Source organism: Ailuropoda melanoleuca, chromosome 2, assembly GCF_002007445.2.
Source record: "Ailuropoda melanoleuca isolate Jingjing chromosome 2, ASM200744v2, whole genome shotgun sequence".
Classification (NCBI taxonomy): Eukaryota; Metazoa; Chordata; class Mammalia; order Carnivora; family Ursidae; genus Ailuropoda; species Ailuropoda melanoleuca.
In genome coordinates this window covers 57,515,488-57,542,558 of record NC_048219.1, presented here as the reverse complement: position 1 = coordinate 57,542,558, position 27,071 = coordinate 57,515,488, and the positions used below count along the sequence as shown (strand labels likewise).

Sequence of the window (27,071 nt, the reverse complement as noted above, 5' to 3'; positions counted from 1 at the left end):
ACCTGGATCAGCCCTGGGTGAAAATCCACAAGGGAAAGCAGAATAAAGTCAAATGCATTCTAGATTGGGATTTTAAATTTCAATCCAATTAAGGAGATTCTGAAACTCATATGTTATTATATTTAGAATATTTACAGCTAAATAAAATCAGGACAAGTGGTTACTTTATAGTTTACCAGAACGAAAGGCTGAAACCCTATTAAAACACTATTTCCCCACACCAAAAAGGGGGCTTTTTACGCCAACTGTTATGTTAGCAATTGTGATAACAACCTAGGAACATGTTTATGATCTGATGTTAAATGAAAAGATAAAATATTATAATCACTTTTATCTAAGAAACCTACGTGAAAGAAACCAAAATGTTTTTAGCAATTACATTATTTTTAATGTACAACTTTCTCAAGGTGACTATTTTGAAAAATAGTATTATTTTGTGTCCTATTATCTAAAAGCCTACCATAACTGCATTACTTTCTTCAGAAGCGTGCTCAGAAGCTTTTAAGGAAGACAAGTTCACCATACTAACTTAACATAGATTGTTGCACTTTTCCTGTCTTCTTCTCCCTCCTCCCTTGAAAAGAGCTCCCACTTCTTATGTCTGATAGTGCATGTGCTTTTAGTAAGCAGATCTTATTTATCTCCTATTATTAATACTGTTCTAATATAGAAAGCAGACTATCACCATTAGACATTACTACTTATTATATCAGTAATTTTAATTTTATAAATCATAAGTTAATATATTTGATCATGACCCAAGCCTAAAACAAAACATTATAGGACTTTTGTGCGTCACTTTATTTATTCAGGAATATTTTCATCCCCAGGCAAGATAATTAGGTTGCTACTGCTTGGAGTATAAAATGAATCAGAATATTACATCAATTATGTGAAACTGTGTATACTATACTATGAACAACCAGAGGAATGGTTAAAAAAAAAAAATTAAATTAAGGCAACAGCTCTCCTCAAAACTATCTTTAATTTAAGCTTTGGCAATTTATTTTTAGCCTTTAATGTTAATCTAACAATACTTATTTCAAATCATATTTGAAAACTGTAGCTTAGAAATGTCAACTTAGTCCAATTTTTCTTAGATATCATGGCTATATGAATAAGTTATAAACTATTTTATCAGATTTTCTTAAATTAAAAACCAAATAGAAAGATTACTTACATACCATAATTTTTTTTCTAAATAATCAACAATGTGGTCTTAAATTCTCTGTCAAAATGCAGTTAATAACCAATATATAAGGTTCTATGCTTAATGGGTTTTACAATGAAAACCTTAAATCACAGTGAGAGCCTGTAGTATCACAGCAAGAAGAGCAGTATCATAAAGCAGTTATGCTACGTGAGATAATCTCAATTCTTATGATTAGATGCCTGATTTTCCCAAGCTGTTATTACTAAATAATAAGACCTTTCCACTTCACTTTTATTGTGTAAACCAAATACAAGTATGGAATGTTTAGTGACTCCTTAACTAAAAGGCAGCAATGATGCTATTTCTCCAAAATTACCTCAGAGGCTGAAGTAAGCATTATATTTAATTGTAGTTGAAAGTTGAAAAGTCTCTGATGCTGTGTAAGATTCAAGAATTCTGTTCTTTAGGATTCTCATAATCTCAGCATTAAACCTATAATACAACCTATTCCATATTCAAATAAAAAAGTAAGAAAAAGTTGAAATTCCTCAATTAAAATAAAGGATACAGAACACATTTTTTCCCCTGTATTTGAGAATATGACAATGAATCACTGTGGGAAAACTGACAATAAAGGAACTATCACATAAAACTTTTTCCATAATGGAGAAATAGGCTGGGTTCTTTCTTCCTCCACTAATTTGACTGTCAACCCATTAAAAAAATAACTTAGAAGCTAAGGAATTATTTTACACACACACAGAGATTCCCTTGTTCATAATTCAAATTTAATGTGCATTTTATAAAAATCTATCCTTAAACTGCCAAGTTAGCAAAGATTAGTAGGCAAGAGTGAAGGATCTTCAGTCATAGTAAAGAGCCAGGACTTTTCTGTAATTTTAATGAAAGTAAATAGATGTTTATCTTTAGGAGCAAATAATAATGAACTGCCAGTGATTTTTACTCCTTCCTAAGAGAGGAAAGAAATAGTCAATCTGAAAGCCAAACCTTTAACTCATGTAACATCATCATTTGATTTATCTAAACAGTTGTAAGACAAGTGTAATCTTATAAGGTAGGGCATCGGGCAAAGACTACAGCAGAAAAAAACACATAAACTCAACACTACATTAAACTAAAAAGACAACAGCAACAAAAAGACAATAAATATATTATCATCACTATTAATAATAACTTATAATTGTAGGGTTTTTGACTGTAGTTTTTATAGTTTACAAACATTTTCACATTCACTACATCATTTGAGGATTATTTTATCTTCCCACTCTCTGAGGACAGCAGAAATAAGCCACATTTACATTAAATGAAGTTATACATATAAAACACTTAAAATATGCCTAGTTTACAGTAAGTATTCAACGAATGTTAGTTATTATTGTCTGTTATAGATGAAGGTTCAGGAGTCATGATGGCTTGCCACTGGTGGAAAAAGCAGAAAACCACTGAAGAAACATGGGCCCAGTGGCAAAGAAGGAAGAGATTCAAATCAAGTAAAAAAAAAAGATAATAAAAAATAAGATCAAAAGGAAGTCAAAGTGGTTAGAGTGGTCATGAGGAAGACTAGCTGTAGCTAGTCACAGGCTTAATTAGTCAGAGTTCTAACCTAGGACAAAACAGAAAGGGAGCATAATGGCATCTCAACAATCAGACATTCCTGGATGGGTTCATTCCAAATCAAAGAGACTATCACTAACAATTCCCAGGTTCAGAAGCAAAAAACGCACACATACCCCTCATTTTCCTTGCTCAGAAATCTATTTTGAGACACTAAAATACCATCAGAAGTGTGTTTCTTTTGTTTTAATCTTCAAAACATGAAGGGGAGATAAGAAATTTATGTTCTAAAGGACAATGGTGAATGGTTTTTATCCTATCCTATTTAACAAAAAAAAAAAAAAAAAAAATCATGTCAAGCCAGTTTTTCTAATCAGCTCTTCTATGGAGGAAACAATTGAGCTAAACTAGCTTTCTGCCACCGGTGTATAACACACAGGGAACATGCAACACTTTATTGGAGATGATTGTATTTTATTTAAAAAAGTACTATGGTGAAATAAAAAATGCTGGCAATTAGAGGCAGCTTCCTAAAATCTAAATACGAAATAATCACAAACTTCTCAGTTGTATTTGATCAACAATCTTCACGTCAAAACCGACTGCTGAACTAGTTTCAGTATGATATGGACAAAGCTAAAAGAACTAAGTCAAACACAAGGCTGAAGGAGGATTATCGATTTTAATTCAACAACTCAATTTACTCAAAGTTCCAACATTCCTCCCTATATTCAAAATATTATATTTATCACTGACTACTTAAGATATTGTCCTTTCACATCACACCTTAGAAAATGAAAGAAACATAGAAAGCCCTCATTAATCACTAAGCTCTTTTCTGATGAAAATAGGGTCGAGTTTACAACTCTCTTTATTGAAGACCAAATAAAAATTAATTTTTGCAGGACTTCAGTTACACTGAAATGTTTACACTGTGTTTACACTGTGCCACTAAATTTTAATTCATATTTTTTAAAAGTTACTATTAACCAAAATAACACATATACTGTATCAATAATATTAACTAAAATAACATACACACTAAAACATGAAGAAAACTATAGCAAGTTTTAATTAACTTAAAACCTAGTGAAAATCTTAAAAGCAGTCAAAAGAAAAAAAGGGCATTAAGTACAGCTGAACAAAGATAATAATGATGCAGCCTCATAAGAAAAAACATAAGCCAAAAGACAATGGAGTAACATCTGTAAAGCACTGAAAGAAAAAATATATACATTAACCTAGAATTCTATACCCAGCAAAAATATCTAAGGTAACCAGGGACTTTTTCAAACATGCAATAGTGGAAAAAAAGAATCATCACCAGTAAACATTCAGTATAGCTAATTTTATTTTTTTAATGATTCTATTTATTTGAGAGAGAGAGAACGAGCAGTGGGAAAAGGTAGAGGAAGAAGAAGCAGGATCCCCACTGGGCTGGGAGCCCAATGCAAGGCTCCATCCCAAGACCCTGGGATCATGCCTTGAGCTGAAGGCAGATGCTTAACAGACTGAGCCACCCAGGCACCCCAGTATAACTAATTTTAAAAGGAATCCTTCAGGATTAAGGAAAATAGTACCAGATGAAAACCTGCATCTACACAAAGGTATGAAGAGCACTGGGAATGTAAAATGGATGAGTAAATATAAAACAGGCATTTTTAATCTCTTTAAAAAATAATTGATTGCTTAAAATAACACTGTGTTATAGAACCTATATGTAAAAATAAGATATATAATAATAGCAAAAAGCCAGGCAAGAGGAAATGGATGTATAATTAAGGTTCTTACCCATGACATAGTATACTGTATACCATTAACCCTAAAGCAATCACTAAAATAATCACAAAAAAGTGCACCACTAGTAAGTCAACAAATGAGATAAAATAGAATAACAAAATACTTAATCCTAAAGAAGCCAGAAAGAGAGAAAAGGGGAAACAAGGAACAGATGGAACAAATAGAAAACAAGTAGTAATGCACATATTTAAACCCAACCATATCAATAATTACATTAACAGTAAATGTTTCAAACACCACCATTTACAAGAGGGATTATGAAATTGGGTGCAAGCCCCAACTGCTTGCTGCCTACAAGAAATCCACTTTAAATAAAAAGACAAACAGGTTAACACCACAAAGTGGGAAAAGATCTATCATGCTAACACTAATCAAAAGAAAACTGAAGTGGCTAATCAGACAAGTAGGTTTCAGAGCAAAGAATATTACCAAGGATAAAAAAGGTCATTTCATAATGAAAAAGGGGTTAATTAGTCAAGAAGACATGACATTCCTACACATTTATGCACCTAATCATAGTACTTCAAAATACATGAAGCAAAAAGTAACAGAGCTTCAAGCAAATATAGACAAAGTCACAAATATTATCAGAGATTTCAAAACCCCTCTCTCTATAATTGATGGAACAAGTAGGCAGGAAGAAAATCAAGGATATAGAAGAACAGCTTTACCAACCAACTAGACCTAATTGACATGTACTGCATACTCCATCCTATAACAACAGAATATACATTTTTCATGTTCACACGGAACACTTACTGAAACAGTTTATATGCTAAGGCATAAAACAAATCTAAATAAATTTTACGATTTATGCAAAGAGATTCAAAAAATTCAAATGTATGCTGCCCCCTTCCATAATACACAGTTGTAACTGATAAGTAACAGCCAGCTAAAAATCCTATTTACCAACCTCCCACCTTGCATATAGTGAACAATCTTCATCAATACTGAGGATAAGAGGCCAAAAAAGTTTAGAAAGGGGGGCCTCCTCACCCTTTAATGTCCTAGATGGCAGGAGGTACCCAAGACCCTGAATCGATCATCCATATAAAGAAAACCATCCACCAAAATGATCACCCAGTAAGTCAATGGAAAAAAAAAGTCATTTGCCATGTTTAGCCAATAAAAGTGGGGCCCTAACTCAGGAAGCTTCTAGAGTTTTATGCAGAGTGACATGATTTGATTTACATCTTAAAAGGATCACTCTAGCTGTTGTATTAAGAATAGTCTGTGGAAAGGCAAATGTGGAAGCAGACAGACTAGTTAAGACATGGCAGTAATCCAGGGAAAAGATGACGGTATCTTGAATTAGGGTGATAACACTGCAAGTGTTGAGTAGTAGTCATACTGAAGAAATATTTGAAGGCAAAGCTAACAAGATTTTTCTGACAGATTAGATGCAGAGTGTGAAAAAAGAAAAGTCAAGTAAAACCCTGGCTACTGAAAGGATAGAGCAGCCATCAACTGAGATAGGGAAGGTCAAAGATAAAATGCATTCAGGATGGATGAGGCAGTGGACAAAGATATCAGAAGATCCATTTGGACACCATAAGCTTGAAATGTCTATTAATTACTCAAAGACAAACTCAAGTGGGCAGCCAAATTCCTAGGAAATAGGCCTGAATTAGAAATATATATTTGGAAGTGGTCAGCATATAAGTCACCCACTAAGGAGAGTAAATTGAGAAGAGTTCCAAGAACTGAGCCCTGGGTTATGCTTACGATAAGAGGTTGAGGAGAAAAGGAGAACCTAACACGGGATTTGGAGAAGTAACCACCAATGAGGGGAAGAAAACCAAGAGTATGGTATCTTGGAAGCAAGGTAAAGAAAACCTACAAAAAAAGAGGAAGTGATCAATTGTGTCAAATTCCGCTGATAGGTCAAGTAAAATGAAGTCAAAAAACTGACCGTAGGATTTAGGGAAATTACTGTTGAGTCTCACAATCAGAGTCAATAAGACAGGACAAGTTTTTAGTTTTACTGCAAAGGAAAGCCAAAATATGGAACAGAGGTTGGCTGAGTAAAGGGTAGTCAAGAGAAAGTATTGCTTTGATTTTTGGGTGGGAGAAGTAATAGCATGTTCATATGCTGATGAGAACATTCAAGCAAAAAGAGAAGGAATGATTATAGGAGAATGAAGGAAAACTTCTGGAACCATGCCTTGTAGGTTAGGAAACTGGATCAGGTACACAAGTGGTCCAACAGCCTGATAATCTATAGTTAACAGGCAGAAAGGTGGAGTACATAAACAGTTACTAGTAGGTGGGTAGATAATTATAAGCAATTAGGCTATAGTGAACCATGACTGTCAAGTCCAGGTAGCTAGAACATCCCTCAAAAGTGGTCTTCTAGAGAGCAGTGTTTGAATATTCATTCTTATTCCAACTCCACTTAGGTGCCAAAAAGCTATTAGAAGTTTTAACAGAGTGGCAGACAGACTTCCTGGGATTACCTTAATTGAGACCAATTGTTTCTAGTGATTACTCCATGGCATTAGACATCCTATTCAGGACTCATAAGTGAGGCACTAATTAGTAATTCTAGAATACCTGCATTCCAATTAATCCAAAGTCTTCCAAGCAGTAGCTCTTGTGAATTTTTCAAACAATTTCAGAAGTAGAGAAATCTACCATTCTTGGCAACATTACAGATACTGTTGCATCTTACTTCAGGCACTTTAAATACTACCAAATTCCAAAAAGCAGTCTCAACCTTAGTCCTGGAGTTAGTTCATTAGTTTAGGAGTATTATAAGAACAAAGAAAGTAACATAATTTTCACCAGTGAAGGGAACTAAATAGTCCACTCTGAGTTACTGCCCTCATTTAAAAGAGTATGTCCTAAGGTATTCACAAACTCACATAGTGGTGTTAGAAGCATTTGAACAGCAAATATTATTTTAAATCCTTAGACCCGGGGCGCCTGGGTGGCACAGCGGTTAAGCGTCTGCCTTCGGCCCAGGGCGTGATCCCGGCGTTATGGGATTGAACCCCACATCAGGCTCCTCCACTATGAGCCTGCTTCTTCCTCTCCCACTCCCCCTGCTTGTGTTCCTTCTCCCGCTGGCTGTCTCTCTGTCAAATAAATAAATAAAATATTTTAATAAATAAATCCTTAGACCCTATACAAAATAAAATAAGCATATTAATTCTAACATTTATGGAACAAAGGTTTCATTGCACTATTCCATCAGACAACATTAGCAACAGGTGTCTCCTGAGATTCAGAAAAAAACTACTTTGTAAAAGCAACAAGTTCTGATATACAATTCCAACAGCTAAGTAAGTAGTAAGCTAAGTAACAGTTTTCATTGATTCCATGTCATCTTCCATATCTCATTAGAAAAATTAAGCATACATTTTAATAAAATGAAGTTTTTCAATATAACACCCCGAGAACTTTTTAATTAATGTGTTTGTATCCTAAATATAACTCACAAGCTGCATGTTATATTAGTATTAAAAACAAGCAAACAAAAAAACATGCTTCATTAAATACAAACCATCTACTGCAAGTCAGTGTTTCCTACTATTAAAGGGATCACATATGTCTTTGCAAATCTGATGAAAGCTATGCATATAATTTCAGGGAATTCATGGATGCCGTGAAGCCTATATATAGATCCTGCAAGTTTAGAGAATCTAATTAGTAGAAAAAATGGAGTCCAAAATCAATCCAAAAACATAGGACAATTTGATACATGAAAAAATGAATTGTAATATATGAAAAAAAGAACTGTAACATACAGTGGAATATGAATTATTTATTAGCGTATTATTTGCCATAAGTTGCTATTCATTGAGAGAAATTATAATAAATATAAATATATGAACACTTTACTGAACTAAACGTAAAAAATAAAAATTATAAGATACTATAACAAAATATAGAGAATGTACATAATCTTGGTTGGGGACAGTCTTCTCAAGTAACAGAAGAAACCTACTTGCCGAAATTGATATTTGACTGTGTAAATTTTGTAACTTACGCATAAGCTTACAGAAAGCTTTCCACTTTCAGAAAACAACTGCAGACTTTTTTTTTCCTACAACAGAAATAACCTATTTCAGTTGTTTCATTGGGTAATATAATTATGTTCATTATTTGGATATAAACAAGGAGCAGACATTACACTAAACCAATTTCTTTGTGTCAGAAATTAGATTTTCCCAGAATTATATTCATTCTTAGCAATAAATGCAATTAAACATTGATATTACTGTTTAAAAATTCTATTCAAACTGCTAAATCTTAGTTTAATGTCAATATAAAGTCCCAAGCAGCCTGGTATAATCAAGAAGCACTTGATTTGGAATCACACGTACCTGGGTTCCAATCCTGACTCGGCCACTATTAGTTATGTGGTCAAGTTATATAACCTTTGAGCCTATTCCTGCATTTGTAAAAATAGCTTTCTATGGTGTTCTTGGATGATTACATAAGAATATCACATATGGAAGTGCCTAGAACAGAGTCTGATTGTCAAACTATGCATTCTGCCTTCCTTCCCTAAGGAAGATCACAAACTGGTAACATCCGTTTTAGTACTGTCTTTTGTAAGTCTTTTCTTTTTAAGAAATCAAGACTGACATCAAGTTATATATTTTACTTGCCATATTTTTGCAGCTCCAGAGCATTATTAGTTCCTTCAAGTGTTTTGTATTTGAGCTCCTTTCCTTGGCTCATTTTTGAGTATGTGATTTGATCTATATTTACTATTTCTGGTAGAATTTAAAGGTTTCTTGTAAAAAATCATGGGCAAAAAAAGCACATTATCTTCTACCTGTGGCTTTCTACATGTTAAGATAATCCTCTTTTTAAAATCAATTAAGTTGTGTCTATGGAAACCACTTTCCAGAGTTATGAAAAAAAAAATCTGAGGCAAAAAAAGAAAATAAAAATTGAAGTTATCCTAGCCACTGTAATGTGCTCAAGAAATATAAATAGCAATACAACAAAGAAAAAATACAACTCTTAATTTTAATATAACTTTCAAATTTTTCTAAGAGGAGTCATTTTTTTCTGTAAAGCTGGATCATTAAAGAGGCCAGAAAATGACCCGGAATGCTAAGTGGATCCAAACAAAAAGGAAAAATGTATTGGCCAACATTCAATGTTTAAGGTGAATAATTTTTCCATTACACAAGACACATAATTAATAAAATCACGGTAAATAAATTCAAAACTATACAGGGTGAGTTTTACCCTAGAGCTGAGGAATGGAATTATCCTTAGCTCCTCCTTCAACTTTAGTTGCACTTCAATTAGATTTATTTGATACTTTTGACAGACTGCTCTTTAACATGTTTCCAAGGTTTTTCGCAAAGTCTGCCAAACTGCAAATAGGCAGCTATACTTCTAATATTACAATTATTTACTAATACATTTTTCCTTGATGTTAATTATCACCCACAGCAGCACCCAGCTGTTGGTCTACATGATTTTGCTGCTAGTATTTTATTGCTTGCTTCTCAAAAGTATTTACAACAATGCTGAGGTGAAAGTATGTACATAAAAACACTTCACATTACTTTCCCATATTCAAACTACAGCCTCTTGAGCTGATTTTTAAATGCTATGTACATTTTTAAATCAAAATGTATCGCATTAACACTCCCTTCCCCATCCCAAACTCCCAAATGCCAAAGTTCCCTACTAATCTGAAAGCACCTATTATCTGTGCATTTTTCTGGTCTCTTACAACTTCATACTCCAACATCATATACTTCAGACCCCTTCTCTCGTTAAAGTAAGCACTGTGAATTCCTTGAGGTACTTAGGCATACGGTTTATTTATTGCATAATCTTACTTTTCCTTTCACCAACTTAATTCTCACTGTTATGTCCCCTTCAGCGTTCTCTTCTCTCCTAAACGCACTACATCAACATTGCCGGGGGCCACATACATAAACATTCTTAAACCTAAAATATTAATAGAATTTAGCTCCACTAAAAAAAAGCACTTGAATGCCTCGATGCCTCCTTTCAGTACCACGAAGCTTTTTATTTGCTTTCCTATCCTACCTTGGCAGCCTATTTCTCCCGTCAATTGTGTGGTCCCTTGCTGCCACCAGCACAAGAGTGAACTCACTACAGTGTTATTTCTTTTACTCACCATCATTCCCATATCTCCCTCCATTTCCGGGCATCTAACTCTTCGTGAACCTCCCCGTCCCCAAAAGATCTGTATCCAGGTGCCCACACCTCAAATTAGAATACCCCTCGATTGACATTGCCGGGACTTTCAGTAGACTCAAGAAAACACATAAGGCTGAGCGTTCCTGCCTCCTCCAGCAGTTCCCGCTCCCTGCTGAGTTCGCTCTTCCCTTGCGGTGTCCTCCGTGGAATGCCTACTTCTGGTAACATTTAGGCACGAGAAAGCCCACCTTAGCAACCTCTGCCCCCTGACCTCGCCAGCCCAGCACGCCACTCACGCTTAATTCACACCATGCTTGGAGCTTGTGTTTTCGATGCCCCCAGTCCCAGCTCTCGTTGCAAGCTCTTTCACCCTCTTGCCCCCGAGACAGACCGCGGGTTAGACGAAAGCCCACTTACTCCGGTCGCAATGCCTCCCTGGCCCGGGCCCTTCCACACCACTCACCCCGGAGTGGCTCTGCTCCTTACCTAGCTTCGATCGGGACTCCTCCAGTTTCTGGATTTGGTTCTCCAAGAAGAGCATCGCCACTGCGAAGGCCACCACCGCCAGCAGCTGCAACTTGGGCGGCATCATAATCCTAAGGAGCCCCATGAAACCCGCTGCTCGGGATCAAGACATACCGCGGGGGGCGGGGAGCGGGGCCCCGGAGGCGAGTGAGACACCGAGGGGAGCCCACCAAGCCGGGAGAAAGGCAAGGAGAGCGCGATAGCGAGAGAACCACCGCAGCGACCCCCCTTCTCGCCTCCCCAGTCCCCCGCCCCCAGGCGCGAGCACCAACGCCGCCGGTGCCCGCTTCTCCGGGACCGACTCAACCGTCGCCCCTCCAAAAGCCCGCGCAGCAAACAGCGCGAAGCGGCTGCCGGGCTCTCGCCTCTCTACTGCCTCAATACCCGACCCCCGCGCCCGCCTGCCTGCCCGCCTCCTTCTCTTCCTTCCTTCCCTCCCTCCTCTGCCCGCGGCCGCGCGCTCCTCCGCCAGCGCTGCGGCTGCGGCTGCGCCGCCCTCGGCTCCGCCCCCTGCCCATCCTCCTCCGCCACCACGCGCACGCCTCCACGTACGCTGCTCGGCAACCAGAGGCTCCACCCTCTGCTCCCGTTCAGTTGTGCCTATTGGACCGAAGAAACCCGGAGTCTCACTCTTGGTTCGTGTTACGGTTGGTTTCCTTTGCCGTGGGTGTCAACCAAAGCGGCATTCGATTGGGTAAACTTGGAGAAGGAGGAAGGCTGAAACCTGCGAAGGCGGGGCTTCTTGGCTGCTTGACTGAATGTCGTGAATAAAAGGAAGGAGCTCAGAGTTGCACAGATTTGGGGAGTTTAGGAAAATGCCTGATAGGGGTTTTCGAAAGGACCCAGCGACTTCATATTTATATCAAATATAAAGATATTTGACCACCTTTAGGTTCCAGTATAACCTTAGGTAATACCTGTCTCTGCAGACTAAGAGGCTTGATGGCAACGGCCTTTAGCAGCCAGTTTTGGATCAGGCTCCGGAGTGGACGCCCCTAGCTGAGGGGTCCTCCGGACAGTCGGAAACCTACGGAAAATGGTAGCTATGGCGGCTGGGCCGGGTGGATTGCTCCGGCCGGCGTTTGCGCTGCGGTTGCTCTTGGCTGCTGTACTTCAAGCGGTAAGTGAAGATCATGTCCGCGGAAGCCCAGAGCGAGTAGGGAATGTTGCGATGAGGGATACTAAACAGTCGGTCCTGTGTGGTAGCCACACTTGGAGAGTGTGGGAGGACTGGGCTTCCTCAGCGACCGCTGCGCCCGGAATGCTACGTGGCTTCATTCCTCGTTTGATGCTTTTCTTTTCCCGCCCCGGATTTCTAGCGGTTCTTTCTCCTGACTTCAGAATATCTTGAGTAGCAGTTATCTTCTTTTGCAGAGTTCCAGCTAAAAACAGCCTGCAAACCACACGTTGAGGGGGGAAAGGCAATGAATCTTCGAAAGTAATGAAGATTGTTTTTAAACGGGCAGAATACGAGGACTACCGTTCTTTGTGATAAGGCTCCCTAAATCTTAGAAGAAAGCCCCCAAATCTGGTCGAGGGTACACGTCCTGTTTACTTTTTCTCTCAATTGTTAGTGGTCTCTAATTCACTATTAGCCTTTTATCTCTGATCTCTGTCATTCACGTGCTGCTGGGTGCATTTCAGTGCCTTGTGGTTTTAAACAATGTTGTTGGGATGAAAGGAGCTACTCTATACTAAAGCATAATTTATTTTTGAAATCGATTTTCTAAAATGATAGCCTTCATCTCGTTTAAAATCGGGCAGTGTTAATCAGCTTTTTAAATAAGTTCTTCATTAACACAACAGACGCGTTCTTAATCTTTGAATGGGGAAGGGCTAATTTTGTCTTATTTTTCTATTCATTCATGTGCAACTTAATATTGGTTGATTCCTCCTAAGAAGCTTGCGATCCATATTTTGTTATGTGAATAACTTTATTTCCGGGCACTGCGGGAGCTTTTACACGTTTCATTAACAGCTTAATTCTTGAAGTATTTTCATTACTGAGCCTGCTGAAAAGTTTTCTCCTAGGAGACCTGGTATCATTGACTTAGGCAGGGTTTGGGGGAGTTAGGGCCTATCCCAAAGACTTCCATAAACAGCCCCTGCTTTTCTTTCCTCAAAGAGTTTGAAGTTCCTGCCTGTTTGTTTTTGCAACCATACCTTAAAGGTGGATTTTTAACTTCTCTAATTAGTATCATTGTACTCTGTTGTTCAGGCATTTGGTGCCCCTTAGAAATTACTCAAAGACCCCTCTCTAAATTTTCTACTGGAGATTTTGTGTGTGTTTGTGCCAATCTTAGATAATTAGAGTCCACTACCGTGCAAAGATAAGGAATAACATTTCACATTGACTTCTCCTGATTTCTCTAATTATCAATGTTGTGTAACCACCCCAAATTTTGGTGGCTTAAAATAACAATTTCTCATAATTTTGTGGGTCTGCTGTGCAGTTCCTCTGTTGATTTCCTCTGGCTCATGAATGTAGCTGTGTTGAGGTACTAGGTCAGCTGAACTGAAAAGTCTAAGATGGCTTCTTTCTTAGTTGGTGCTGTCAGCAAGTTTGACTTGGTTCTCCTCCTTGTAGGAGGCCAGCCCAACTTCTTCTCATGGCAGTCTCGGAGCAGCATTCCTTTTTAAAAAGCAAAAGCTGCAGTGCCTCCTGAAGCCTAGCCTTGGAAATCTCCTGTATCACTTCCACCTCATGATATTTGTCACAGCAAATCATAGACCAGTTTAGACTTCAGGGATGGAGAAACAGACTCCATCTCTGCATGGGAGGAGTGACAAACTCGACGAAGAAATGTACATACCAGGCTAGGAGGATTTTCTGGCTACTAAATAATCTACCACCATGACTATCCACATAAGTCAGAAAGTTGGGTATCATCTTTGACTTTTTTTTACATACCTCATATCAGGCAATTACCAAGTCTTGTTGATTTTAGTACCTAAATCTCTCTCAGATCCATGCACTTAATGTTAATCCCTCGCTCAGACCATCAGCATCTCTCTCATTAGCACTAATAGCCTCCTGGTTCACTCTTCTGTCAGAACCTAAATGGTTGGCTTTGTCAGCATCTCAGTTGCCCAAGCCAGCAGGTAGTCATTTTAACATTTTTTTCACTCTCTGAATCCAATTAGTCATTAAACCCTTGAAAATCTCCAAGCCGGTCCACTTAATTCTATGTCCACAGGCAGTACCTAAATTCAGGCCACCATTTTCGCTTGCCTGGAATTCCCACAACAGCTTCCTTAAACTGGGTGCCATATCTCATTTTCTCCCTTTCTAATCCAATCTCTACAATCATCCACAGTCATCTTTTTAAAACTTTATTATTGAAATTTTTCAGTGGTTCCCTGTTGTTTTTAAGGTGAAGTCTATTCCCCTGAACATTCCTTAACAAGGCCTGTTTCACCTGATACTTATTTGTTTAGCCAGGCTTAATTCCTAGAACTTACCTCTACTGCAAGAGCCAGAAGGTAAGGTGAAGAATTGGGGTCATTTGTTTCAGCATATCTCTCACACACCATGTTCTCCCTTACCAGGCCTAATGTAAAATGTTTAGATAAAATGCAAAGCTTAATTTAATACCATCTCCAGATATGCAAAGTCAGATATACTTTCTCCCTTTCATATTCTATCATCATATCTTACACTGTATTACACAGATCCACAATCTTAACTGCACCATACCTCTGTGTATGTAACCCTCCACCTCCCCCCCTCCTGTGTCAAGAATGTAGCTAAAGGGAATACAGAGACCTTATTTGGGGTTTGGTTTTTTGTTTGTTTTTTTTATTGTGGCTCATATGTATTTGTTCATTGAAATCCCTCAGAGTTGGGCACCTGGGTGGCTCAGCCAGCTAAGTGTCTGCCTTCTGTTCGGGTCATGATCCCAGCGTCCTGGGATAGAGTCCTACATCCAGCTCCCTGTTTGACAGGGAGTCTGCTTCTCTCTCTGCCCCTCCCCCCCAGCTTGCGCTCATGCATGCGCACAAAAATAAATAAAATCTTTAAAAAATAAAATCCCTCAGAGGTGTGAATGGCCTCCTAGTTCATGTGTTTGTTCTTGCTATCAGAATCCTCAGGATATCTGTAGTTTGTGTAAATTGGTGATGAACCCCACTCACTCCCACAAATACAAAATGACTCCAAAAATAGACAGTCCTGAGCAGTTCACTCTTGTTGAACTATTTTAACTTCCCCAACGTTTATTTCTATCTCTTGGGTAATGAGTAGTGTTTTTAAGAAAATAAGGCAATAAATTCTTTGAGAATGAAAGGGGAAGTATGGAGGATTGTTGGAAAAACACTAAAGAGAAAACTACATTTCATAGTCTGAAGGGGGGGGGTAGTGACCAGGTGGAAGAAGTTGTTTGGCAGTGGTTTAAAAAAAAAAAAAAAAGCCAAATCTTTGGTACCTGACAGATGAATAAAAAGGGAATGAGGGAAGAATTTCTTGGCACCTTGAGGTTGAGCTACCAAGATGGATAGAGGACTTAGTTCCTACTTTGTTAATTTACCTCTGAGTCCTTACACTAGACAGGTTTTTATCACTGTGCTACTGTGTAGCCCTTATTTAAAGTTAGTAGCAATGTATAGTTCTCAGAATTCCAATAAGGCGACAGCTGGGAGGATATAAAGTAATTTAATCTGAAAATACATTCTGAGTATGCTTTAGCATTAGAAAAGTAATATTTTAGTATGGCCTATGGGAGCTTTCCCTGGAGCATCCCAGAACTAAGTGGTATTCAAGGCTTCATTCAGCTCATACATAATATTTCTTCATTCAAAAAAGCACTATACTGGGACACCTGGGTGGCCCAGTCAGTTAAGTGTCTGCCCAGGGTCCTAGGATCTTGTCCCTCGTCAGGCTCCTTGCTCACCAGGGAGCCTGCTTCTCCCTCTGCCTGCTGCTCCCCCTGCTTGTGCTCACTCTCTGACAAATAAAATCTTTAAAAAAAAAAAAAAAAAGAAAGGAAAAAAAAAGAGGCACTGTACTGAAAGCGGTATAGAATGATACTATGTATCTGAGACATAACACCTTATCCTCCTCTTCACAGGTTAACCTCCATCCATCTTATTACAATGGGCTGCACAATTACAATTGCTGGCATTTTTATTATTCTAAGTAGTATGTATGATAGTGGTGCATCAAGGATTCTGTGAGATATAGTAGTTAATAAGGGTTTTGAGGACTGATCAGGATTAGAATCTTGATACTGCCATCTATTATGCTGTGTTGTCTTAGATTACCTTAATTATCCTAATTAAGCGTCTACTTCCCTCTCTGTAAAATGGGGATAAAACCTATTTCAGAGTTGTTATGATTAAATGGAATAATGATATAAAGTGCTTAGTGAAATATCTGGTGCTTTGTGAGAGCCTGCTGTCATGGCAGTGTTTCTGGTATTCATTTTTCATGGGGTTCATCTGTAAACCCATCTATTTGGTTTAGTCTCAGATTTGAAATCCGTTCACAATTATATGAGAAATCTATGAGTTTTCTGAGATTAAGGACCAGTTAAGAGAAAACTAATCGTATGTATGTATAATAAAATGTATATCTATACCAGACGTTTGCCTGAAAAGGTAATGTTACAATATGGTTAATCCAGTTTCCCTGCCAACAACCCTCTCAAGTAAATCAGTGAGTAATGCATGGAGAAAAGAATTGGAGTCTCTTAGCTTGTCAATCCTACTTTGAACTGGGGAAATTAAACTTAAATGGTTATCCCAGTCAGGGTTATCACACCCTGTCCCTAGACTCTGTGTCTTTCTTACAAGTGTAGCTGTATTTTAAATTTTAATGTTTGACCTTAATGTGCACATTTAAATGTTCTTCGATTTTTAGTAATAAAGAATGAACAGGCATAACTTATAACTTTGAACTCCTATATTATTTAACATTTGATATTTATTAGTGATGTACTTTAAAATATGTTCTGATATCCTTAGATTCAAAGCCTTAAGGGACACCTGGGTGGCTCAGTCAGTTAAGCATCCTACTTTTGATTTTGGCTCAGGTCATGATCTCAGGGTTGTGAGATGGAGCCCCACATTGGGCTTGTGCTGGGCACGGAGGCTGCTTAAGTTTCTCTGGCTCCCTCTCTCTCTGCCCCCCTCTCTCTCTGCCCCTCCCCCCCAAAAAACAAAGCCTTGAGTCTGCAAAACTAATGATAGAAGAGCTAGAAAGTAGTAGTTTATTCATGAAACTCAAGTTAACCTTGCATCTCCACTACACTTATCCTCTATCCCATGTCTAATAATTAAAACATAAGTAGTGTTTTGTATTTAAGAGGTTTTTAAGAGTAGTGGAAAGTGAATAATGCAGCATCTATCAGGTACCCACTGTGTCCTGGGTAGAAAACTCGATGCTTCCTGTACTTTTTCTCCTTTAATCCTCAAAACTCTGTGAGATAAATGGTAATTACTCCTATTCAGAAATTCAGAAGTAAGGTTGCTCTGTGCTGGCTTTGGAATCAAGATGTCATCAGACTCCAAAGCACGTGTTTTGCATATTTATGCCACCTATCAGTAGGTGCTTAATAAATGCCAGAATAAAAGCAAATAATATGATTGCATGGTCATTCATTTGAAATTTTTGTTTTGTGAAACATGCGTTGGCATAACAGTTTCTTATATTTGTTAAGCAGTTCATGGTTTCAAAGTGATTTCACTTTTATTACCTATTTTAGTTACCATGGCTGCAAAACAAATCACCATTTTGCTTTTAGATTCTGTGGGTCAGCAATTCAGGCAGGTTATACAGCAGGGTGAGCTGTGTGTTCCATGGGGTCTCAGCTGAAAGGTCTGAAATATGAAGTTCTTTATTCATATGTCTACTAATTGATGATGGTTGTCAGCTGGGGGCTTCAGTGGCTCTCTTCATGGGACCGACCATGTTGTCCCCCTAATTTAGGTTACCTTACAGCATGGTGGCTAAGTTCCAGAGTAGAGTGTTCTGAGAGAGGCAAAGACACAGCATGTAGGAGCACTAGCCACTAAGATGCTGTTTCCTTTTTTATGACCTACCCTCAAAACCACATAGTATCCCTTCTTTTGTACTCTGTTGGTCAGAATCAATCACAAGCCCCTGCCCAGATTCTAGGGGAGGGAAAATAGACTCCTACTTCTCAACAGAGGACTGCCAGTCACATTGTAAGAATACCATGTGGGATGATGTGTACATACTGGTGTGGCCTTCTTTGGAAAATACAAATTAACCTGTGAAATAGATCAAGCATATCACTTTACTAATCAAGAAATTACTCCCAAGTACTAGTACAGCAGCACGTGTCTTAGGTGCCTCCCACAAGACTGGGATCTATTTTGAATATTATATACATTCCACATTATTACTGAGATAAGATGAAAGATGTGTAAGGTATCAAATTAGGGTATTGACTGGCAGAAGACCAATTGGCTGATCAGCATTTTGGGCGAGTATGCCAGCACTCCTTAGTTTTTTACATTGGCAAATGCCCTTGGGTTTTTATCTACCTGATTTGTCTAGAAGGTTTGACAAACTATAGCTGGTGGGCCAAATCCAGCTGGCCCTGTTTATATGAAGTTTTATTGGAAGACACCCACTCATTTATTTTTGTCTGTGCTGCTTTTGTGCTGCCATACCTGAGTTGCGTAGTTGAAACAGAAACCATTTAGCCACCAAAGCCTAACACAGTTACTATCTGGCCCTCTACATAAAGTTTGCATACCCTTGGTCTAGAAGATCAACCAGTTGCAGTCAAACAATCTGAAATTCCCCCTACTTGAGGCTGTAGTTTTCACCAATTCATTTGTTCACAGATGAGAACTAGCTTTAAACACAGAGTAATAACAGTTTAATGCTTGCCCTCAAAAGAGTTCACAGTACTACGGAATCAGACAACTCTACGTTTATGTAGTACAGTGTCAGGAGTGGTGCTTAGAACTGTGCACAAATTTATTTCTCTGAAAAGCACTATGGCTAAAGATTAGTATCTGATTCCCCCCGCCCAGGTTTCTTGAAAGACTGATACTGATCAGGTTTTTGGAATTAAGTTGAGATTAAAAAGGTGAAAAGGGAGCCTTAGATGTAGGAAAAATATGAGCAAATGTATGCGTAGGAATTTTATTCTTCCAGGAATTCATTATAGCTGAAAAATAGAATGGGATTGGAAAAGTAAAGAAGGGTAGTACTGGGAGTGACCATTTAAGCCACTGAGGCAAGAAATGATTTGAAAGCTCTTTGAGAAACAGAATTGTCAAAACTTGTTAATTAATTGCTTGTAAGAATGGCAGAGAATGTAGAATCTAGGGTGACTGACCTGGGCAACTACTGGTCAGGGAAAATGGTGCCATTTTACTAATATATTGGGTACATTGAGAGGAATAAATTTAAGCAGAAAAGGTAAGTTTCACTGTTGGAGATTTTGAATTTGCAATGTCAGTGGAACATATAAATGAGGTCAGTTAGGCTGTTGGCTTTGGAGGTTTGAACTCAAGTAAAAGACTCAGGAGTTTTCAGTAAGTGGGTATTTGAAGCCTTGGGAAAGATGCAGTCATCTACAGAAAAAATGTAAAGCAAAGAGAGAACCAGAAATAGAATATGAAAAAGAGCAGCACTGAAGAAGGAGGACAAGCCCATAGAAAGAACAGCTGGAGCCAGAACAGTTTTGAATGCCTTTGCATTTAGTGATTTTTGGCAAGTTTAGTTGAAGAGTAGGATCAGAAGCTAGACTATAGTAACAATTCAGAAATGACAGAATGTGGGGAGAGCAATTAGAACCTTAAGGTTTGAATACACTGAAGAATTGAGTTACCAATTAAATTAAATCCCTGTGGAAATGGCAGAAGATAGGCTCCAAAGCACAGGTAGAGGGATTGACCTTAGATGAAGGTATACCATATTCACTGAGACATGCATGAGAGAATGGATAAGGGAAGAGAACAGATATTTTTGAAAGCCTGCTTTTGCTGTTTGTTCTGATTGGTTGCATAAGTCATTTCATTCATCTTACCTCAGTCTATTTTATGTAAAAATTATTGCTCTTTTATCGGTGAAGAAATTAAAGCTGAGGGAGGTTATCTTGTCCAGGATCACGCAGCTTATAAGTGATGGAGCTGGTACCTAAACCCCAAAGTTTTATTTCGGTTCCTGCTCTCCTCACTCCGTCTTCTTCCTTACCCTTCCCCTGCTAGATGTGAATGAAGATAAGTTTATAGGGTGTGGTAGAGACCTAGAAGTTAATGTTACTCCATAGACCCATATCAACAAGCACTAAGTTCTTAAAATGAAGTGGGAATTTGGTTTTTCTTCCAAGGAAATTCCTTTTTAAAAAACTTACGGGGGCCACCTGGGTGGCTCAGTCAGTTAAGTGTCTGGCTTCGGCTCAGGTCCTGAACCCAGGGTTCTGGGATTAAGCCCCATGTTAGGCTCCCAGCTCAGTGGGGAGGCTGCTTCTTTCTCCCTCTGCCCTTCCCCTGGCTTGTGCGCAAGCACTTGTGCGCTCTCTCAAATAAATAAAATCTTTAAAAAAATTTTTGTTAAACTTCTGAATGTTTAAAAAAGGTTTTTATATGTAATATATATATGCCAAAAGAAACAATATATATTACCTTTTTTTGTTAATCATATTTCAGCCAAGCTGAAAGATGGCAGATTTTTCAGAAAAAAGATTGTCAGGGAATTGGGAAGAACCAAAGACTCATACAAAATTATAGAGCTTAAAAATAATTAAGAATTTGTCCCCAGATGAGGCATTTCAGTAATTCATCTCCACTGTGTTAGATTTTGACAACCCTAGGCTTTCCTTTCTTGGAAGCTTTCCAATATAAATATGGAATAGTGTTTTATTTCTCAATTTGTTTATTTTCAGGTGTCTGCATTTGGGGCCGAGTTTTCATCAGAGGCTTGCAGAGAGTTAGGCTTCTCCAGCAACTTGCTCTGCAGCTCTTGTGATCTTCTTGGACAGTTTAACCTGCTTCAGCTGGATCCTGACTGTAGAGGATGCTGTCAGGAAGAAGCACAATTTGAAACAAAAAAGGTATTGTTTTCTAGTATCTCTCTTCCATTAGTTGGTGTAGTTGAGATAAGGTGAAATGTTAAATTGCCTCATCAACTTAAATATAAAATCTCTAGCTTTTACATTTTATAGTTTTAGAAAGTCAACTGATTTCTTTCTGGCCCACTAGATCAATTGAAGCAACTAGGAAGGAACAGTGAAGGTTTATATACCAGGACCCCATTCTACCATGGTTGTTTAGCAGAGGGGTTGCAAAATTATTATAGCGTGCTTGGACGCTGAAGTTCTCCAGTCTTCCTAACTTCTGGCCACGTGAAGATGCTTATATTCATTTGCAGTAAGAACTCAGCCTTACAGTGAAATTCGATACAAAAGTATAGCAGCACCTAGGGCGCCTGGGTGGCTGAGTTGGTTAAGTGGCTGCCTTCAGCTCAGGTCATGATCCCAGGGTTCTGGGATCAAGCCCTGCATCAGGCTCCCTGCTCAGCAAGGAGTCTGCTTCTCCTTATGTCCCTCACCCCACTTGTGCTTTTTTGCTCTCTCAAATAAATAAATTCTTTAAAAAAAAAAAAAAAAGTATAGCACCTACTACCTGGCACATAATTGTAGGCAATAAACTTTTTATCTGGTTAACAAAGAATATGGTCTGTTAATTTACACGGCTGTTACTATATTTACAGACACCTAACCTCATCTTTAACACCTGAAAACAGCCAAGGATAAGTAGTTCTAACTATCCAATAAAATCTGTTTTGTCCTGTTGTTCAAATTAATAGTTGCCCAATTTTTAAATCTTTTCATAAAAGCCCCTATACTTTTTAAAATTAAGAAAAGATGAAAAGATCATTTATATAAGCCAAATAAAACTAAATCAGTGAGTTCCCTGTTTGGAGTGAGAAAAAAAAATCTTTTCATAAAAGCCCCTATACTTTTTAAAATTAAGAAAAGATGAAAAGATCATTTATATAAGCCAAATAAAACTAAATCAGTGAGTTCCCTGTGTTTGGAGTGAGAAAAAAAAATCTTTTCATAAAAGCCCCTATACTTTTTAAAATTAAGAAAAGATGAAAAGATCATTTATATAAGCCAAATAAAACTAAATCAGTGAGTTCCCTGTGTTTGGAGTGAGAAAAAAAAATCTTTTCATAAAAGCCCCTATACTTTTTAAAATTAAGAAAAGATGAAAAGATCATTTATATAAGCCAAATAAAACTAAATCAGTGAGTTCCCTGTGTTTGGAGTGAGAAAAAAAAATCTTTTCATAAAAGCCCCTATACTTTTTAAAATTAAGAAAAGATGAAAAGATCATTTATATAAGCCAAATAAAACTAAATCAGTGAGTTCCCTGTGTTTGGAGTGAGAAAAAAAAATCTTTTCATAAAAGCCCCTATACTTTTTAAAATTAAGAAAAGATGAAAAGATCATTTATATAAGCCAAATAAAACTAAATCAGTGAGTTCCCTGTGTTTGGAGTGAGAAAAAAAAAAAGCATCTCTGTTATGCTTCCTTTTCATACCGAACATACTGAATTCGGTTTTGGGGTGTTACAGTTTGTAAAGCTTTACATAATTGTATGTTACTAGGTAGTAAAGGTTTATTTCTAACACCAAGTATACTTTTATCATTCTAAAAGAAAAATAAGCAAAATTTTAAATATGTTAAATTTTTTTTTTAAGATTTTATTTATTTGACAGAGGTACAGTGAGAGAGGGAACACAGCAGGCGGAGTGGGAGAGGGAGAAGCAGGCTTCCTGCTGAGCAGGGAGCCCGATGCGGGGCTCGATCCCAGGACCCTGGGATCATGACCTGAGCCGAAGGCAGACGCGTAATGACTGAGCCACCCAAGTACCCCTAAAAATGTTAATATTTAACAGAATTTATTATTTGATTTCTCAGTTGTGAACCTGAAATTCCTGCTATCCCCAAAGTAGCTTGCAAGTCTTCTGTGTTTTCATTATCCCATTCACATTTACCATTGTTATATTTTCATGTTTAGAAGATTTCCAGGGGCATCTGGGTGGCCAGTCAGTTGAGCATCTGCCTTCGGCTCTGGTCATGATCCCAGGTTCTCGGATCTAGCCCTATGTCGGGCTCCCTGCTCAGCGGGGAGCCTGCTTCTCCCTCTCCTTCTGCTTGTGTTCTCTCAGTCTCTGTCAAAGAAATAAATAAAATCTTAAAAGATTTCTATACCTCTGAGTCTTCATTGCATGTAAGGTCATATCTAAACAAGTTTTAAAAACTTGATTTTAGGGGCGCCTGGGTTGCTCAGGCATTAAGCGTCTGCCTTCGGCTCGCGTGATCCTGGCGTTCTGGGATCGAGCCCCAGATCAGGCTCCTCTGCTGGGAGCCTGCTTCTTCCTCTCCTGCTCCCCCTGCTTGTGTTCCCTCTCTTGCTGGCTGTCTCTCTATCAAATAAATAAATAAAATCTTTTAAAAAAATAAAATAACTTGATTTTAAATAGATTTAAGATGTAGGACTTAACTTGTTTAGTAAGACCCTTACCTCTTGATTTTTGGGGTTTGTTTTTGATTTTTGTTTTTTTTTGAGATATTCGTATGAGACAAATTGCCAAAGGATTGAATCTGTATGTCATCCTCTAATCATAACGCTATTATTCTATGGTCCATACTACTACTTAGCCAACAATAATTATTTCCTGAGACACCAAACTTAAAAGAATTGAATAACAAGGGGTGTTTTGTAATAAACGGTGTTTATCACATGCAGTGTCTTATAATTAGGATAAATTGAGGGGTTCTGTCCTTTAAGTGATATCAAATATTCCTAATTGCAAACCAAATACATATAAAAGCTTTTTTTACTTACTGCCTTTTCTCAGTAATCCTTCATAGCATACCATTTTTGTTATACTTTTACTAGAACCAATCCTCAATCACACACTTATCAAATTATATTCCCGTTCACTTTTAATTAAGCTCTGTGTGTATCTTGACACTTCTCAACCCTTACAGTTCAGCAATAACCAGCAGCAAGTAGTCTACCAGTTAATATACACCTAACTAATTATAAACTGAAATAATTGTAAATACAAGTGAGTCTGTATCCTAATATAACTTTATGCTGTATCCACTGTTTTTTCTTTACTCCTTGCCCCTCATCTCTACAATGTACTTATTTCTCGTTAAGCATTTGCTAGCACACTGTTGCACAAAATCAATGAATGGTGGAATCAAAACATGTCAGAAACACTTAGAAATATTGCTGGGGGGCGCCTGGGTGGCACAGCGGTTAAGCGTCTGCCTTTGGCTCAGGGCATGATCCTGGCGTTATGGGATCGAGCCCCACATCAGGCTCCTCTGATATGAGCCTGCTTCCTCCTCTCCCACTCCCCCTGCTTGTGTTCCCTCTCTCGCTGGCTGTCTCTATCTCTGTCAAATAAATAAAATCTTTAAAAAAAAAAAAAAAAAAAAAGAAGTAATACTTGATTTAATGTGTCCAGTACTACTCTCTAGGTTGTTGGTACATGATCATATGTAACATTATATACAATATTTTTTCCTGTCTCAGCCCTGGGTTAAGACTTAATTTTGAAATCATAGTTTAATTTAGTCTTAGTTTAATAAAAGTGAAAATCTGCAATATGTAGACTAGTGCCTTACATGAAAAACATTAAAAATACTTAAACATGTCTGTGTGTGTGTATGTGTGTGTTTAGATCATTGTGAATGTAAATTCTTCAGAAGAGAAAATTACAGGAATGTTTTAGCAATTTATATATAATAAAGAAGTGTAACCAGAATCACTCATTTTGGGTCTTGCTTGGTCATATGGTTTATAGCCTTTTCCAGAGATGAGGCTAATCACTTTTAGTAATGCTTACTCATTCAACAGGCTGAATTTAGTCTTTGATAGCCAGGAGCATAAAATATGCTTAAAAAAAAAAAAAGTAACAGAAAATATCTTTGAAATCTCTTACTCTGTAAGTAGGTACTCTATCATTTTTATTGGGTCTCATTCTCTCCCATCCATTCTGATCATAAAGGACCTACTAGTAAGCATCACAAATAGTAGCTAGAATGATATTTTTTGATAAGTTATTTTACTGCTAGTTTTGCTCATAACTATGTATCTAGGTACCATTTATAAACATTAGGATGTTGGCTTAATTGTAAAAAGCATACTAATTTTTAGTTTGAAGAAAAAATGTAAACTAATGAAAGAAAATATTTAAATTTAAATATTTAAATCTTGGCGCTATCTTTATACAGTTAGCATGAGTAACTTCCGCTTAATATATAGACTCTTAAGATGGAAGGGAAGGGACCTCCCCCCCCCCACTACTGACTAACTTTTTCTTTGTCGTGGGACAACATAGTAACTGCCAGTTGCTGAGTGTTATATCTTTTAGCTTTTCCCACAAGAAAAGGATTAATTCTTCCTCATTGGCTATTCTTTAAATATTTTAGGCAGGGATTGTTACTAGCTCAAGTTAGATCACTAAACAGTTGTTAGCTAAGTAGAGAATAACATAAGACCATTTGGCTGCCATAGCAGCCATGTGGAATGTTGCACTGGGGTACAGAGAGATGAAGCACTGAAGAGCAGGTATTAGGCAAGCAAGGTTACTTTATTCCCCCTCAATGACTGAAGGAAACAGCTTCTACTTGAGCTGACTTTAAAGATTTAGCTCAAGTGTCTACTGACTTGAGCTAAGGCTTCCCTAATTTCAACTCTCTTAACCTCTCCACCACTAGCACTCCCAGGCTATGTTAGCTACACTCCTGTATTCCCAAAGCACTGAGGATATCTTGATATGCACTTACTTTCACTATACTGTATCTATTGTTTAGCTTTTCTTTCTCTTCCCATAAAATTATGGTCTTTGAAGTCTAGGACAGTTTCTTGCTGAATCCCTGGCCTTTAGCATATAGTATTTCATAAGTTTTTGTCTGTGAATGAGGCTGTTTTTACTAAGAAGAAGTTGGAAAAGATGATCTTTTTTTTTTCATTAAACATTTATTAAGTCCTTTCTATATACCAGGCACCAACCTAGGCATTGCTGATACAAAAATTGAAGGGCATTGGGCACCTGGTGGCTCATGATCTCAGGGTTGTGAGATCGAGCCCTGCATTGGGCTCCATGCTCAGTGCAGAGTTGGCTTGAGATCCTCACTCTGCCTCTCCCCCTCTCCCTGCTCACTCTAAATTAATTAATTAATTAATTAAAATCTTTTTAAAAATTTGAAGGGCAGTCCCTACCCTCAAGGAGCTTACAGTCTAGTGGGGAAATAGACCAGTAAGCAGGCAAGTTAGTGGTGTGGTGTGCTAGGGGAAAAGGGAACAAAGCTTGGAAGAGGTAAGATCTAAGTTGAAAATTGACAGAAAATGTACCCGGTGAGCAGAGGAAAAGGGAATCAAAATGGCATCTTCTGGATACAGGAGACTGGGCCCCAGAGTACAGGGTGGCAAGTGATGAGTCCAGAGATAACAAGCAGGAACCAGGACATCATGAGTCTCACAAGCCATGCTAGGAGGTCTGGACTTTATCTTGAGGGAGTGGGAGCCCGTGGAAGTTTGTAGACCAGGGAGTAACTTGGTCAACTACTGGTAGACATAGAAAAGGTGATTTAAAAATATATATGTATATATGTTGAAAATATACTTGAACTATGTAGACACTTGTGAAAGACTTTTTTCATATATTTCACTTATGCTGAATATAAAAAATAAGATTTGTCTTTATATTGAAAGTTATCAATTAATAACATTTTCATTATAACTGTTGACCTAAATGTAGATCTCTCATTTGTATATTTTATTTATAAAGATATTGCAAGCATCCCAAATAGATCTAAAAAGAGAAGTTAATTTTTTAACACAGATTTTAAAATTGCAGTCTGTTAAC

At 37.8% G+C, this 27,071-nt stretch overlaps 2 protein-coding genes across 5 annotated transcripts in view; one reads left to right on the top strand and one right to left on the bottom strand.

Annotated features, from left to right (window-relative positions):
- Window positions 1-11,646, bottom strand: part of HS2ST1 (heparan sulfate 2-O-sulfotransferase 1) — a 217,876-nt gene extending 206,230 nt beyond the window's left edge. For 3 of the 4 annotated variants that reach the window (XR_004623292.1, XR_002142363.2, XM_011222976.3), the window contains exon 1: window positions 11,156-11,646. Coding sequence is in view for 2 of the 4 variants with exons in the window: in XM_011222976.3 (XP_011221278.1) it covers window positions 11,156-11,279 (124 nt within the window). In the remaining 2 variants the exon portion in view is untranslated. The remainder of the gene's footprint in view (window positions 1-11,155) is intronic. The other variant, XM_002917662.4, reaches the window with a different exon arrangement.
- A 341-nt stretch (window positions 11,647-11,987) lies between these two features.
- The window catches only part of SELENOF (selenoprotein F), a 55,590-nt gene continuing 40,506 nt past the window's right edge, over window positions 11,988-27,071 (top strand). Inside the window, exons 1-2 of the mRNA XM_002917665.4 lie at window positions 11,988-12,314; window positions 21,058-21,225. Coding sequence (XP_002917711.2) covers window positions 12,231-12,314; window positions 21,058-21,225 — 252 coding nt within the window. The 5' untranslated portion in view covers window positions 11,988-12,230. The remainder of the gene's footprint in view (window positions 12,315-21,057; window positions 21,226-27,071) is intronic.